The sequence below is a fragment of the Vicugna pacos genome, chromosome 8 (assembly GCF_048564905.1).
Source record: "Vicugna pacos chromosome 8, VicPac4, whole genome shotgun sequence".
Classification (NCBI taxonomy): Eukaryota; Metazoa; Chordata; class Mammalia; order Artiodactyla; family Camelidae; genus Vicugna; species Vicugna pacos.
Window position 1 is genome coordinate 61,887,417 of NC_132994.1, and position 15,399 is coordinate 61,902,815.

At 42.2% G+C, this 15,399-nt stretch overlaps 1 protein-coding gene across 1 annotated transcript in view; it reads left to right on the forward strand.

The window, feature by feature from the left end:
* GRM1 (glutamate metabotropic receptor 1) overlaps positions 1-14,780 on the forward strand; it is a 380,989-nt gene extending 366,209 nt beyond the window's left edge. Inside the window, exon 11 of the mRNA XM_031679979.2 lies at positions 13,815-14,780. Coding sequence (XP_031535839.1) covers positions 13,815-14,742 — 928 coding nt within the window. The 3' untranslated portion in view covers positions 14,743-14,780. The remainder of the gene's footprint in view (positions 1-13,814) is intronic.
* Positions 14,781-15,399: the final 619 nt, after the last annotated feature.

A 15,399-nucleotide genomic window follows, 5' to 3' on the forward strand; every position in this document is an offset into this window, starting at 1 on the left:
GAGTCTATTTTCAGAGTCTTTCAATGCTGAGGAGACAGACCCACCTGTGGAGAGAACTAGAAATTACTCTTAGCAATCACCTGAGGTTGGACTGACAACGTTGGAGACTCAAAGATATGCCAACTTGTAGTACAGGTTCCCTGTCAAGGTGTGTGTCCTAATTCTGAAGTTGTGAATGGCAGGAGGCCAAAAATCTAACCTAAAAGTCTTTGAAGAGCTGGTCGGAATTTCCCACAGTCTCTCAACGCTGAGGAGATAAAGGCCCACCAGGTGAGCTGCACCAGTGCACAGCCAGGTGCTCCGTTAGAAGTCTTGAAGGGATCTGACTCATGGTAGGCTTCCGTAATAATCCTGTCGCAGCTGCAGAATAACTCTACTCTGTTCCTGACTGGATTAAGTTGATCTTTCCCTCTTTACTTAGCAGAAAAAGTGGTAAAGCAACTCCAGTAGAGATCAGACCATCTACAGCCTCTACAGAATCTAATTTTATATATTTATAATGTCTTACCTGATATAAAATATGTTTAGGCAAGGAAGACTTAGAACCATATAACAAAAAGACCAAGGGACACAGACAATAGAAACAGACCTGCAGGTGATACACTGATCACTGTCTGAGGATGTTAGAAAACCAAATCATTATTCTGAGCATTGGTAAAGAACGGAATCGACCATTTGGCTTGTGTTTCCTGTTTGAACTCTACCTTGGAGGAATTAAATACCTGAAAAGGATCAGTTCTCCTTTAAAAATGAAATCTAGTTGACAAATACAGAAGGGATGATAGAATTACAGTATCATTTTGTAGTTTCATCATAAAATAATTGATCTACATAATGTCATCCATGCTTGCTAAAACCATTAAATGGAAGACTGATGGGGAATTTTATGATGTATGCCTCAGGCTGCCACATCTGAACACACTGATGCATCTTAATGTGATTAATAGAAAACCCAATTTATGTGCTCCCCAGTGTGGTATAACAGGAAGTAAACACCACCTTCAACAAACTATTCTCCCTATGCAATTAACCATGGAGCTGATCAGGACTTCAGATCTAACTGCCAATTCATTAGGAAATACAGATAAGAGAGAAACATGTTAAATGACACTGCAGGGACTCAATTAGTAAAATCCATAATCTGGATGTTTGTTCAACAAATAGATAGCAAGTGAAAAGGAGGAGGAAATGTCATTAGATTAAAAAAGACTTAAAAGACTCATCAACAAAATACAATGTGCAGATCTTCTTTGGATGATGATTTGAAAATCAAAAGAAAATAAAAATATATGAGATAACCAAGGAAATTCAGATATTGACTATTTAATATCAAAAATTTTACATCAAATATTGAAGAATCACTATTAAGTGTGATAATATTTTTCCTTTTAATTATAAAAATGTGTACCTATATTGTAGGTATATATACTAAATTCTTTATGGATGGAATGACAAAGTTTTAGATTTGCTTTAAAATAAATAAATGCAGGTACAGATGAAACAAGATTCATATATATTGATTATTGTTCAAGCTGATAATAAGGATATGAGGGTTCATTTTAGAATTTTTTCCACATTTATACATTTGAAATTTTTTTTCATAATAGTCAATATTCAAGATGTCTGAAAAACAAACAGAATTGGGAAGAATAGTAGGAATTTTCACATGTCTATGTAAATTGTGCAAGCATTTTGCAGAGCAGTTTGGCAATACACGAGACAGATGAATGTGGATTTAGAACAATCCATCAGTTCTACTTCTAAGTCCAAACCATAGAAGAGGCCTCTCATACGTGTGCAAAGACACAACCAAGAGTGTGTACTGCAATATTGCTTAAAATAGCAAGATGAGGGAAGCAACCTAAATAGCCATCAGCAGAACTGATTATGTTCTTGATAGTGTGGTATTTATTCAGTTTAGTTTAAGTGCATAAACCAGAGCTATATCTATTAACATAATACTGTACAAAAAGGGCAAATTGCTAAATGGAAATTTACTGTGATGCTATGGATATGAAATCTAATACCATGCTAAACACTACCACATAAGATTTATTAATACCTATGACTCCACATGTTGTAAAAGTATTAGAATATGCCAAGTGATGACACACACCAAATTTTCTTTTGAAAAGGAGAGGATTAGTGTTAAGAATGATATATAGAGGGTTTAAATATTTCTCTAATATTTTCAAAAGAAAGGAAAACTTAACAAGGCAAAATGTTAATATTTGACAGATCTATGATGGTAATTGAACTGAATCTTATTACATTGTTCTCTATAATCTCCTATTAACTTAAGTATCTTTACAATTAAGGATTTTAAACCATAGCAATATTTTACACTGCATTGTGTGTTTATGGAAAGAGCCTGGAAGTACTGTGTTAGATGTGCAGACACTGAAAGGAAGAGGGGAACAATTACCATTGGCAGAGGGTCTACATATACAGTCAGAGCTCTGTTTTTCACTCTGATGAGTGAATGCTGAGAAATAAATATTTAAATTCAGATAATAGAAAAAATGCACTTGATTTTGAAAGCAATCAGAAGCACAAATTATCCTATTTATTTATAACAAAAAAAAAGATAGATACCCTTTGCTAAAATGGTCTTGAGTGGTTGCTGTCAATCTTTATTATTACTTTGGACAGATGCCACATTATTTCCATGGTGACCATCTGGAATTGTATAGACCATTTTATCTCTGCTAAAAGACTCATCTCCAATCCTGTCACAGACATGCAACTTCAGACACAGACAGCTAACCTGAGTCTGTACATAGCTTTTACCTGCTCCTGACACATCCACTCAATGTCCCTAACGTTGTTGGCCAAAAAGGAGAAAAAGAAAAAGAAAAAAAATCCACAGAGAAAACAATTTTCTACTAGAAGTTATTGAAATTCTTGAATGAGGAAAATGGCTAAAAATCCATGAGTTAAATCAAGTTTGAGATATTATGAATTAGTGTCACCTAAATTACACACTGAGATTTTAAATATCTGGGTCTTTTGTCTGGCCTTTTTTCTTCCAATACTGATGTCTTAAGTTGGGATAGCTTTTTGCTATCTGGAAGCATTTTCACACATACTATTTCAACAATCCTTTTTTATAGATGAGTAACTGAGTTTGAAAGAGGCAAATACACAGTTGGAGAGTGCCTGGTCTCCTGAATCCTTGTCCAACGATCTTATTGCTACACTATAATGAGTAAAACTTGTCTGAAACAACCTCCCAAGTTCATGTAAAGAATAATTCCTAGCATAGAAACTGATTTATGGCTGACCTGCTGTAAAGAAAATAACATGCTGAAACAAAATCATATGGGACTAAGTACACTTAGAGAGACAGAGTCTCTTACTCAAAAGAAGGTTATTTGGGCAATGGGAATAAATGAGAGAAGCTGTGCACATAGCAAGCAGTGACTCGAAGGAAGGAAGAAAGGAAGGAAGGAAGGAAGGAAGGAAGGAAGGAAGGAAGGAAGGAAGGAAAAAGAAAGAGAAAGAGAGAAAGAAAAGAAAGGAAAAGAAAAGAAAAGAAAAAAAGTTTTGCACTTTTAGAAGAAATGGAAAAGGAATCTTTCTAATTAAATTTCTGGGGTTCCTTTAAATCCACAATTTCTGCCAAAAGATTCAGCACAGATTTGGGACTTATATTTGACAAGCCCCCATATGCTGCATTTTCCCTCCAAGCTTTTACTCTGGCTTGTGGACTCTGTGGTTGGTTGAATATGTGGTTCTACAGTTGCTAAAAATATCCTGAAGTCCAGCTCCTCCTCTGTGATTTTATTCAGTCGATAAAATGGCCACTCTGAGATAGATTTTTTTTTTAAGTCTTGGCCTGTAACCTTTAATAAATCTCTTCTTCTTTCATAAAAGTTAGATGTGTATGCAAAGGTCATTTATACTTCACATCAACACAAAGTCAGAGACTAAAGAAATGGCACCGTGAAGGAGATGCTATAATTTTTTTCAACTATTTCAATCGATAGTTAATTAAGGTGGATTTGGAATTGCTTGGCGTTACAGTGTGACGTTTGGTTGTCAATACAGCTGAAACCCCCGAAGGAACCACAGAACTGTCCACTAGCTGGGAGAATAGCTCCAAGTCAGCTACAGAGGCCACAGAGCTTCCTGCCCCAGTCCCCAGAGGCACAGAAGCGCTGATCTGTCCAGGAGTGCCACTGTGTGCATCTATGCTGATATCAGCTCATCAAGTCTCCAGGCTCTCAAGATGTTTCCCCATTTTTTTTTTTAATCATCATCCATACATCCCAGGAGACAGGGTCGCTACATCATTTTCATAGCCCAGCACAAAAGGAAAACCTGGAGCCCCTAGTTGAAAACACAGAGGGAAAAATGTTGAAGTTACCAAAATATAAATCCTTTCCCTTTCTTCTACTGTTTCTCTCTAGACCTGTCATGATGTTTGGTGTTTTTTGTTGTATTTTTTTTTTTTGCCATTTAATGCTGTACTCCCTTGTGAGAGATGTTTGCATGGCTAGTGCAAACCCTACGAGGCGCAGCAGTCCCCACCCGGTGACTTCGCATGGGTGTGGCTCCCAGGCTGCCAGGTTCCCCTCCAGCCAGTGGGCAGGGGAACAAGAAGCTGAAAACCTTCCCAGGGAAGTCAGGGAGGCAGGACCATGCATGAGCTGAGGCTCTATCACCCCATGCGTGCTCCACTTCTGCATGGAACGTCACTTACACAACACAGATTAAGCGACAACATGACTGTGAATTTCAGAAGGATGACCATGGAGCACTAAACCCTGAGTGCAAGGCCCTTCTGCTGAGGGACCGACCACATGTCTGTATTGGTCTCGGGCCATGAAGCCAGCGTCTCCTGGGTCCTGGCCTCCCAGCACCACTGGACCAGGCCACATGCAGCTATTATCTGACAGAGAACAGAATTCTAGGATATGCAGGCAGTTTAGCATGGCAAAGTCACATGCTTTGAGTGTATTTTCTGCCTTCTTTCATGAGAAATGAAGTTGTTTTAATATTATTTTACAGGAGAAATGCCCTTTCTACCCATAACTTCATTTATATGTTGAAACATCATATTTTTATTCCTGCGCATCTACTACCAATGGTTTCATTGTTTTCATGATCTTTGTGATTTCAGATGGGCATATTGAATGTCAAGGTCATATTACTTTGGCAAGTTCAATGGCAAACATTCTCTCTTTTTCTAATTTTCGTAAATAAATGGATTATTGCAGTAGTAATGAAATTATAGCAAGGTGTTTCAAGTTCTCGTCTCTGAATGAGGATTTCAAATTGTTCTAGGTAGATCATGTACTTTCAAATGGTATATTGAATGGCCCAAAGTTGACGAAAATATATGTATTGATCAATTTTATTTTTTCTCTCTTAGCTTCAGCTGTACTATGAAAAATCTTTTTTCCCACCGTCTACATTTAGATTAGATTCCTTGCTTTCAGATGTTGAAAAGATACTCCACTGTATTCTTGTTTCAAACCTCAAACTTGGATCTCTCCTTCCCAGCACAATATCAGGCCTCAGCCTGAAAGACTTCAGTTGGGAAGGGTCGTGGTCTGCTCCTGAAATCTCTCTGCCTTTTCCCTCTTCTGAATTGCCCCTCCTCTGCCTGCTTTGATGGGAAAAGAGATGGGAGAGTTGGCCAAGGTCTTTGACTTGCCTGGAGCTGTTGTGGTCCTCTTCTGATTAACAATGGATAATTGTCACCAGGATCTTGGAGTAAGTGGCCCAAACTCATAGAGAATATTTGTGAGTTTTTGGAAAGCCCTATAGGGGACTTCATCATTGCAGAGTTCCCAAAGATGGGAAATTCCCCCAGTTCAGCCTCATCCACACTGCTCACAGGCACCTGCTGACAGTTCACGTTTAGCACCTCGTTCCCCAAATTCCTCTCTGTGATCGGCAGCCTCCTTATGTGGAGTGATGCTAAGATGGCTTTATCCTACCACTTTCTAAAGTGCTGCTTAACTCATGGGACACCTGCGTACCCTCACTCCAACACATGCTAGAAAGGCCAGCTGCACACAGCTGCCCCATCAGCCTTGTCATGTTCAGGCAGTGCCCTTCTCCCCTTCCAGACCACACTATGTGCTGTACAAGGAGACAGCCAACCGGGGAAGGAGGAGGTGCTCTTCCCTTGAGGCAGGTTTCTCCAACCTCTTACCATTTCCCTCTCTCCACCTCTAATTATATTCTGCCTTGTGAAGACCAAGAGATACATGTGACTTTATATGAAGTGACAGCAATACTTTTATGATAACATAATGTGGAGGAAAGTTAGCAGTACGCTTAAAAGTCACAGTATAAGACATAAATCCAGGAGCATCCTTTAAGAGGTGGTGCGTGAGAAGGTTCAGGTGGAGTCCACAGCCACCAAGAATAAAGGGGGATGTCAAGAGTGGAGGGAGAAGAGCCGATATGGGATAGACATACACAGAGCAGAAGAAGCATCTGCCAGTTGGAAAAAGATGGTCCCACAAGGTACTCCACTGATATGACTTTCAGAAACGAGCCTGGCAGTAAGAAATAGCTGGGCAGCTCAGGAAGATCTAGGGCGTGGAGGTGGAGATGACGTGGAAAAAGACTCCGGAGCCAGGCACGCTCTGCCCCAGCCCAGGCACCGCCTGAGTGGTGTGATCGCCATCTCTGTATCCATGTATAACCACTCACTCACTGGGTATCTTTTTCTTTTCAATCTTCAGGAAGAGGCAGCCAGAATTCTCGCCCACCAGCCAATGTCCGTCGGCACATGTGCAGCTTTGAAAACCCCCACACTGCAGTGAATGTGTAAGAGAAGCTGCATGGAAAATATAGTGGTTTGCCCCTTGCTTTCTCTCTCCTGGGTTTTTCTACTTTCTAACATGGAAACAGATGTGGTGCATGCCATCAAGAATGAGGAACCATTTACGTGCCATGGTTTGCACGACTGCCTTAATTTGATTGTCCATCGTTCTTAAAAGGACACTGTCAAGCTGTTAGTCCTTTTGCTTTTCTTATGTTTTGATGCAAAGATGCACACTTTTCCCTGTTCTAGAGATTCACTTTTGTCTGTGACTCCCACTCACAGACTTGAAAGTGAATTTTCCCCCCTTCGCAAATTTGTCAGCTTCCCCTTGGCAAACAGAGCTCTTTCTTTATTTTATTTTTCTTTTCTTTTGCCTTTTGTTTGCTGCTGCACAAATGTTTGACATGATCCTGTCTGCATTCGAGTAAAAGCCATGACTTGAACTCATGGAAGAGTTCCATGATGTCAGTTTGAGGGGGTGGGCACCAGCATGAGCCTCTCTCTGCTGGGAGCCTCCCATGCCCTGGGGAGCGCAAAACCAAAGAAACAAAAGTTTTGTGAGTCCTACAAAAAATGAGTTTTGCAAAAAAAAAAAATTGTTTTCCCAGAATTCTGAGTGCTTTTATCAGATTTTCCCCATCTGATAAAAACATTGCATGTTTGGTCCAATTTTTGACCTTTAGTTCTTGACAGTGTCTCTTTAAGTCAACAAAAGAACATAGACCATGTTCAATTCATTGTGCACGGAGTCTGTGGTCATTTTCAGCTGTTCCTTTACAGCCCTTCAAACTCCTGGGAGAGTCAAAGGTACACATTCCTGCAGCAGGAGGGAGCCCACTGATGGGGTGTCTGTGGCTTGAGTAGCTCTTCAGATGCTACCAAACCTGGCCATGGAGCCCAGTGAATGGGGCCCTAAGTCTCTTCTCTTCACTCAGTGGAGTGCATTGGGAAGTCATGTTCTGACATTCCCTGGAAAAGCCCAAATAGAAAGAAAGAGTGTGGGTCAGTCAAATCATACCGAATCCTAGAGGTTGGGAGGACTCTGTGCTTCTAGATCAGAGCAACTCTAGTCTGCTTGGATATATTCTCTGTAACTTTCCCAAGTCAAAAAGCATTGAGTGTTTCTTGTGCCAAAGGTTGAGTCTGACCAAGGACACAGTAAGGACAGCCCGATTATGACAGCTGCTGGCTGCCTGTCAGAAAGGATTGATGGGACTAGCAGATGTGCATGTCTCGTCATGACAGCAGGGCCAGAGAGAGAGGGAAGTCCCCTAACATTTCATGACTTAAAAGTGAGTGCCTAAAAGCAAAAACAAAGACCAAAAGTGGGTGCATCCTTGGTAGGTGACAAAAAAATTATGCATCAGCAAGGCTAACAGGTAGTTGTAAAGAACTTTTGAAATAAGATCTATTCAAGCTGTCTTTCTGGATACAGTAAAGTATCAGGAAGAGATAGGTAGCTTTCAAGTTGTGTGCCATAGACTAAGACTGGCTATTCTTAGTCATGGTTTTTCCCACAAAAATTAAAAAAAAAAAGTATGTTCTTTTTGTGACTTTCAGCTCCCATAGCTTTTGTGAACAAGCCAGGCAAAGAGACTAGTGATAGAAATAAAGTTGCCTACTGGACCATTATGATCTGTGTAGATCTCTCCTGCCTCTGAGGAATAGTCCCTGCAGAGCATGCAACTGCCCTATATTTCCAGGGCAAACTGTGAGGACTCCAGGTACTACTGAAGAGCATCAAAAGCCTTGCTATTAAAATTACAGGTCTGGAAGCATGGAGCACAGAAAAACATGATAATGCTTGACCTGAACTTTCTTCAAAAGGAACATTATTTGGGCTCATCTATACTTCCTGGAAGAATGGAGTTACACCTGGTATACCACTCTGAAACAATGCTCCTGTACCAACACGATGTCTTAAATCAACTTTGGCACCAGAATTCCGTCCTTCAGCCAGTACTCATGATTAGGTTGGACCAAAGGCCATTTAATGTGTACTTAGAACAGGTTCAATAATCATCAGAATTCTACTCTTTAATTCGAAATAGATTTGTCAATTTTCTCTAGACAGTGGACCCAGTGCCCAGACAAAGTTGATGGGGTCTTCCATACTTTATCAACCTTGATGAGGTAATTTCACTTGTGGATGCCTTTTTCTTTATTAATTCATTAGAGAAAGCACAAGTCTTAATGAATGCAAACTGATTTTCTTTATGCTGTCTTTTACCCTGAATTGTATAAATTTAGGATATTCAACGTGATTGATCTAAAGACTTTAAAAAGAGGACTGTATATTTAGATTTAGTAATATTGTCAATTTCTGCAAGCCATGTGGTTTTCTGATCAGCTTACGATGAGGTAAGAATCAAAGAGGAGAGAGGGAAAATTCATAATGCTATTTAAGATTTAGTATCAGCAGAAATGACTACATTCTCATGTAATCAGAAAGCATTTGTCTTCAACAACACGTTCAGATATTCTCTACCTTACAAGTAGTGGTGAGTGAAAAAGGTGAGAAATTTTAAATATGTTCAGATAAGCTTCCAGAGAACATAAACTGAATATGCAGAATTTTTCTGGAAACCTTTCAAGAAATGAAATTGGAGTCAGTGGAAGTCCTTTGTATTGAAGATTAGCTTGGGGTTGCCTGGAAAACAGGGGTCTGATTCAAAATGGCTTCAAATAGTACCTGTGCCTGAAATGCTGCAAGAATCACTATTCAGACTGCATTCTGGTGCCAGCTTGCTGAAGCAGGTGGAGGTGAGATACCCGGACAGTGCAGCTCTTGCATTCCATCTGGAGTGTCTCGGCTGGGGTGGCACCATCCCTTCCTTGAAAGGCCGTGTGTCCCAGCCGTAGCCGCAGGGCCACAGCAGAACTGTCCGCAAGCCTGTGGCTGTGATTTGCTTTCTTTACTTGGTGAGCCGTTCTCCCCATGCTGTGACTCAATGACATTTCCTGTTTCCATTTTTCGTCTTCAAAGAAAACAAATGCTACCCTCCTCCTGTGCCAACGAGTGAGTCTTCCCTCCTTGTGGGGAGGTCTGGGCTTGTCTGTGGGCTCTCTGGATGCCGTCCTTGTGTCTGTGGTGCAGCTATTAAGCCTAGTGGCAAAGACTTGAGTTGGACATAAGGGAGACAGGTGTTGTGCTAGCTTCCCCCTCAGGCAGCTTGTGCAGGATGCTTCCCTCCTGATCTCAAACACCCACCCACTGGTGTTCCCATTTTAGACCTCTCTGGAGCGGAGAGCGGTGTACTCTGCAGATGTAACTAGTACTTACTGAAACATATAAAACAGACAGGATTGCTCCGAACGCAAAAGATACACTAATCTGTTTACACCACCCACTTCTAAGTATTCTCTCCAGTGCTGTAAATACTGGGTTTTCTGTTTGGGGGGATTGTGATACTTGCCAAATGAAAGGAAAACCAAAGCAAGATCCCAAGCCTATTGTAGCTGGAGCTGCAGCCCTCAGCCCACTATCAGCGTGCAGTATCCTCTCCATCTCTACTTCCTCCCAGGCCTCGCTGCGGTTTCCCCCAGTTACTTCAATGTCAGTAAATATCCTTAGCCACAGGTATTTACTGCCTTGGAGCTTCAAAAAGAGATTAAATCTTTTATCTGTCTTTTGAAGTGAGAGCAAGAAGGATTGGGTGCTTTGTGACAATTCCGTGGTGTTTCTAAGCCCAGTTGCTTTTCCTAAGATTAGGAAACCAAGTAAAATTACATAATAGAAGGAAGTGGCTGGTGACTGGAACACAAGGTATTAAAGTTACCTGGGAGTAAGGAAGAGTCTTGTTTCATAGTAATATTGCATCTCTATAAAGCATTAATTCCTTTTTGCTGCGCCATATTTTATACATTTTTCTCTTCTTAATATCACAGCAATGGGCTTCCAACATTTTCAAATTGGATAGTCGCTTTTTACACCTAAACAGTTATTAAACCTACACCTGAATCTGTGATAGTAATTGTACACTTATGAGTGGCCACTTGAACACAAAGCACAAAAAAAGTCTTCTCAGAATTTAGTTACACTTTTACCTAAAAGCATTTTGCATTTAAAAATAGCAGAGCATATTCTACAAAGACATAATATTGATTTCGCCTAAAAATAATACTTGATGCATGTGTGGATTCATGGACCATTCAAGCTGGCTAAAGCATAGGTTTATCTAATCCAGAAGGACCAAAGTTTATACCCTGCTATGAGACAATGAGTTTCTATGAGATGATGCATTTTCTCTGCTATCTCTGGTTTTGTCCTTGGGGAAAAAAAAAAGGTTAATCTAATTTTCTTAATCTGACAGATTCCCTGGGGCATTGGAACTGTTTTCTAATTAAACAGTACTTTCCAGAAAATCTGGAGCAAGACTCTGAGGGGAAAGAAAGCTGCTAATTTGGACAGCCAGGGTGACGATCTCCCATCACAGGCATAGAAGTGGTACTGGATTAAAACAACTAAATTGTAATCATATCTGTCTGAAAGATGATTAATACTGCCTTTTACATATGGAAGTACATGATGGAAAAAGAGGCTCATTTGGAACCCCTGGACAAGAAGGAAAACAACCCGTGTGAGGGAGTGAGTGGGTGAAGTCAGTCCCAGGAATACAAGGCGGCCTTTTTTGCTGGTATATATGGAGACTGGAGCAATGTTGTACTTGCATATTTAAGCGTACTGATTGAATTGGGTCAGACTAGCTCTCAAGGGAATTGATTTTTTAAACACCCACACACACACAGACACACAAATACACACCCCTAAATGAAGACACAAGGCAGCCTTTGAGTTTAGCGATTTTCTTAGTGAACATGGAGAGGCAGACATTTGGAGAAGGAAAAAGTGTTTCCATTGCAGCTGAAAGGGGTGCAAAGCATTGAGGCTGGAAAGTACACTACAGCAAGGCAAGAGGCAACTAGGTAGTTTTGTACTTTCTAGAAGAGGCATATTAAATCTATAAAGAGAGAAGAAGTGTGAGTAGAGTGGGAGATGGAGGAAACTGAGAAAGATCAAAGTGGGAGGCAAGCTTACCCAGAGTTTCAAAGGCAGAAGAGGAACTGTGGATTCTGGTCTTGCCTTTGGCTGGCTGGTTGACTGCTGTTCTCGCCAGGAACACACAGGCTCATTCTTTAGTTTGCTCAACTCAAAAGTGTCAGCTATTCTGACAAGACAGTGTAGAAGCCGACAAGTCAGCAATTTCACATGTACCTGCACTTACACATTCTCAGGGAGTATATTTGCATACATTTGAGTGAAACATTAATTTTGATACAGTATTTTGGAGATGAGACTTTTCTTGGACAATTAAAAATGCAGCATAGATTATCAGATATATCGATGAACTACCTTCCTCCCAAATAATGAGATAATTTTAGCTGTTAACATCTATTTTAGAACCTTTATAGCCAAATTGTCTATAATTGATAACAGATTTTCTACACAAATTTGTACTTATTTGACTCACTTCACTTTTCAGGATTATAAATGTGGCCCTCACATATAATTTTTGAAGTATTCATCCTTGTATTTTCAAAGTTATTAAATAAACCGTTATGTTAACTCTTGATCATTTCCTACATTTTTCCAAACAAAAGACTGTGATAGGAAATAGTCTATTTCACATATCCACCTACGAAAAACACCCATTTTCCCTCTTCCTTTTAATGTCAAAATGTATCATTATTGTTCTACGTTCTCTGTTGTTTTCATGGGTACAAAGAAAAAGCAAACTCCTGAAAAACAAGAAGGAAAAAATGATTTCCTGATTTAAGTATTAACACTCTTGTTATTGATAGCTTGCTATGGTAAGGTACCACCATCTGCTAAAAATTATACAGAAAATAAGCTGAGTCCAAAAGTGAGACCAGTTATTAGAACACAGAGAATAGAATTTGTAGTTATGCACACAGTGCATCTCACTTTTTTCTTCTTCAGTGATACATTCTCTCTGGTTGGTTTTATGAGCATCCCATGAAGACGAAAGTTGGTAAGGGTGGAGGACGGCTGGTACCCTAAGATATTTTTCTTCATGGATGCTCAGTGAGGAAAAGGCTGGGCAGAGGTCTTTGTCTCAGTAACTTCTGCTCTGTCTGAATCTTAATTTTGTCTCATTTGCACCAAACTATGTGAGAGGACTAACGCAGGCCATGGGCATTTGAATTTTTCTGGGCCTTTCAGTTCTCTTTTAAACACACCTGGTTAAATGTTCCCAGTATGAAAATCCTAAACTAGCTGCTACGAGTGAATCACTGTGATCCACTATATGTGTCTGTAATAACACTTTGCAATTAAAAAACAAAAAAGAAAGTTATAAAGCTCTTAAATGGAACATGGGTCTGGGTTTTTCTGTCATCTCCTTTTTTTTCTCTTCTGTACAGGTGCCATGTGCATGACCATCCTGCCCCTGTTACCACAGGAAATACCTGCGTATCAGAATGGGCAGCAGAGAGGATGTATTTTATAACCCTGCAGGATGATGAAAGTAGCTTTATGCGTGGGCTTTAATTTGTTCCACGGACTAAGAAGAAAGGGGGCGATAGCTATGGTCATAATGGTCTGTTGTCCATGTGTAACTAAGATTTTATTTTTAATTTATTTCCTCCATCGATTTTGGAATCTTGTAAAGGTTTCATTGAGCAACAGTTTTACCATCGCCTTAGAATGTGTGTGTGTGTGTGTGTGTGTGTGTGTCTATGTGTATGTGTGTGTCTAACAACTGTGAAATCTTAGACCTAAATGAAAATAGCAGCTTCTACAACAAGCTGACTTTTCTCCCCTACAACTTTTTCAGGGTCAAAAATGCCCTGCCTGGTTGTGGAGTTGACGGAATCACTGGCTGCAGCTTCAGAGGCAACTTTTGGCGTTTGATCTGCAGCAAGGAGAGGCTGGGGGTGTGGAGGACAGGCATACAGTGGAGGGGGGAGTCAAACTGCTTTCAGCTGGGCTTGCAAATGTTTTATATGTATGTTTCCTGTGTGCATGACATATCTGCAAATAAACCCATCTCTATTTTATTCATAGTTCTAATGGCAAGTCTGTGTCATGGTCTGAACCAGGTGGAAGACAGGTGCCCAAAGGACAGCACATGTGGCACCGCCTCTCTGTGCACGTGAAGACCAGTGAGACGGCCTGCAACCAGACAGCCGTCATCAAACCCCTCACTAAAAGTTACCAAGGCTCCGGAAAGAGCCTGACCTTTTCAGATACCAGCACCAAGACCCTTTACAACGTGGAGGAGGAGGACGCCCAGCCGGTTGGCTTCAGCCCTCCCAGCAGTCCTTCGATGGTGGTGCACCGACGCGTGCCAGCCGCGGTGAGCACCCCGCCTCTGCCGCCCCACCTGACTGCAGAGGAGACCCCCCTCTTCCTGGCCGACCCGGCCGTCCCCAAGGGCTTGCCCCCTCCCCTCCAGCAGCCGCCGCCGCCCCCGCCACAGCCGCCGCAGAAATCTCTCCTGGACCAGCTGCAGGGGGTGGTCACCAATTTCAGCACCGGGATCCCGGCTTTCAGCGCGGTGCTCGCAGTCCCTGGGGGTCCGGGAAACGGCGTGCGGTCCCTGTTCCCGCCCCCGGCGGTGCCTCAGCACCTGCAGATGCTGCCGCTGCAGCTGAGCGCCTTCGGGGAGGAGCCCGCCTCCTCGCCAGCCGAGGACGACGACGAGGATGACAGCGAGAGGTTCAAGCTCCTGCAGGAGTACCTGTATGAGCGGGAGGGCAACACGGAGGAAGACGAGCTGGAAGAGGAGGAGGAGGACCTGCAGGTGGCCAGCAAACCGACCCTAGAGGATTCGCCGGCCCTGACGCCTCCGTCCCCCTTCCGCGACTCGGTGGCCTCGGGTAGCTCGGTGCCCAGCTCCCCCGTGTCCGAGTCGGTGCTGTGCACGCCTCCCAACGTGGCCTACGCCTCTGTCATTCTGAGGGACTATAAGCAGAGCTCTTCCACCCTGTAGGGAGGGGGTGTCCACAGGGAAACGCAGAGGTGTCGACGAGCAGCAGCACCTCCGGAGACAGAAAGCTGGAGAAGCGGAGGCTGGAGGGTGAAGTCAGGAGCAAGGAGGAGGCCGCTGCGGCTGCCTTAGTAAGGTGGGCGGGCGAGATGCTGGACTCCGCAAGCAAAAAGTGATCCGGGAGAGGATTCCGATTCTTGAATTACTCAAAAGCCTTCTCTGGGAAGAAAGGGAGTTCTGACAAAGCACAATCCCATATAGTATTTAACTTTTATTGCAAAAAAAAAAAAACAAATAAAATCAACCAACATAATCTTTTCAGACAGTTGCGCATAGATAATGCATGCCCACACACTCTTGGCCACCTTGAAAGAGGACAGCGCATGGGAACCACCCAGCTGAATCATTAGCTCACCATCATGGTATTCCTAGCGAGGATGGCGGAGCCAGACAGAGCAGATGGGTGACGGAGGGGCAGACACAGAACCACCCAGAGAACAGTGATGAACAGCAGCTCATTGCTCTCAAGCCCTTCTCCCTGCTGGGTCCACAGTGTCTCCAGGACACTCAGAACCCGCCCCAAAAGGGGCCTCTCTTCACCCCCTGCACCACATCCAGGGCCAGCCTCGCTATCACCCTTGGAGAAAGGTGTGTGTGTGG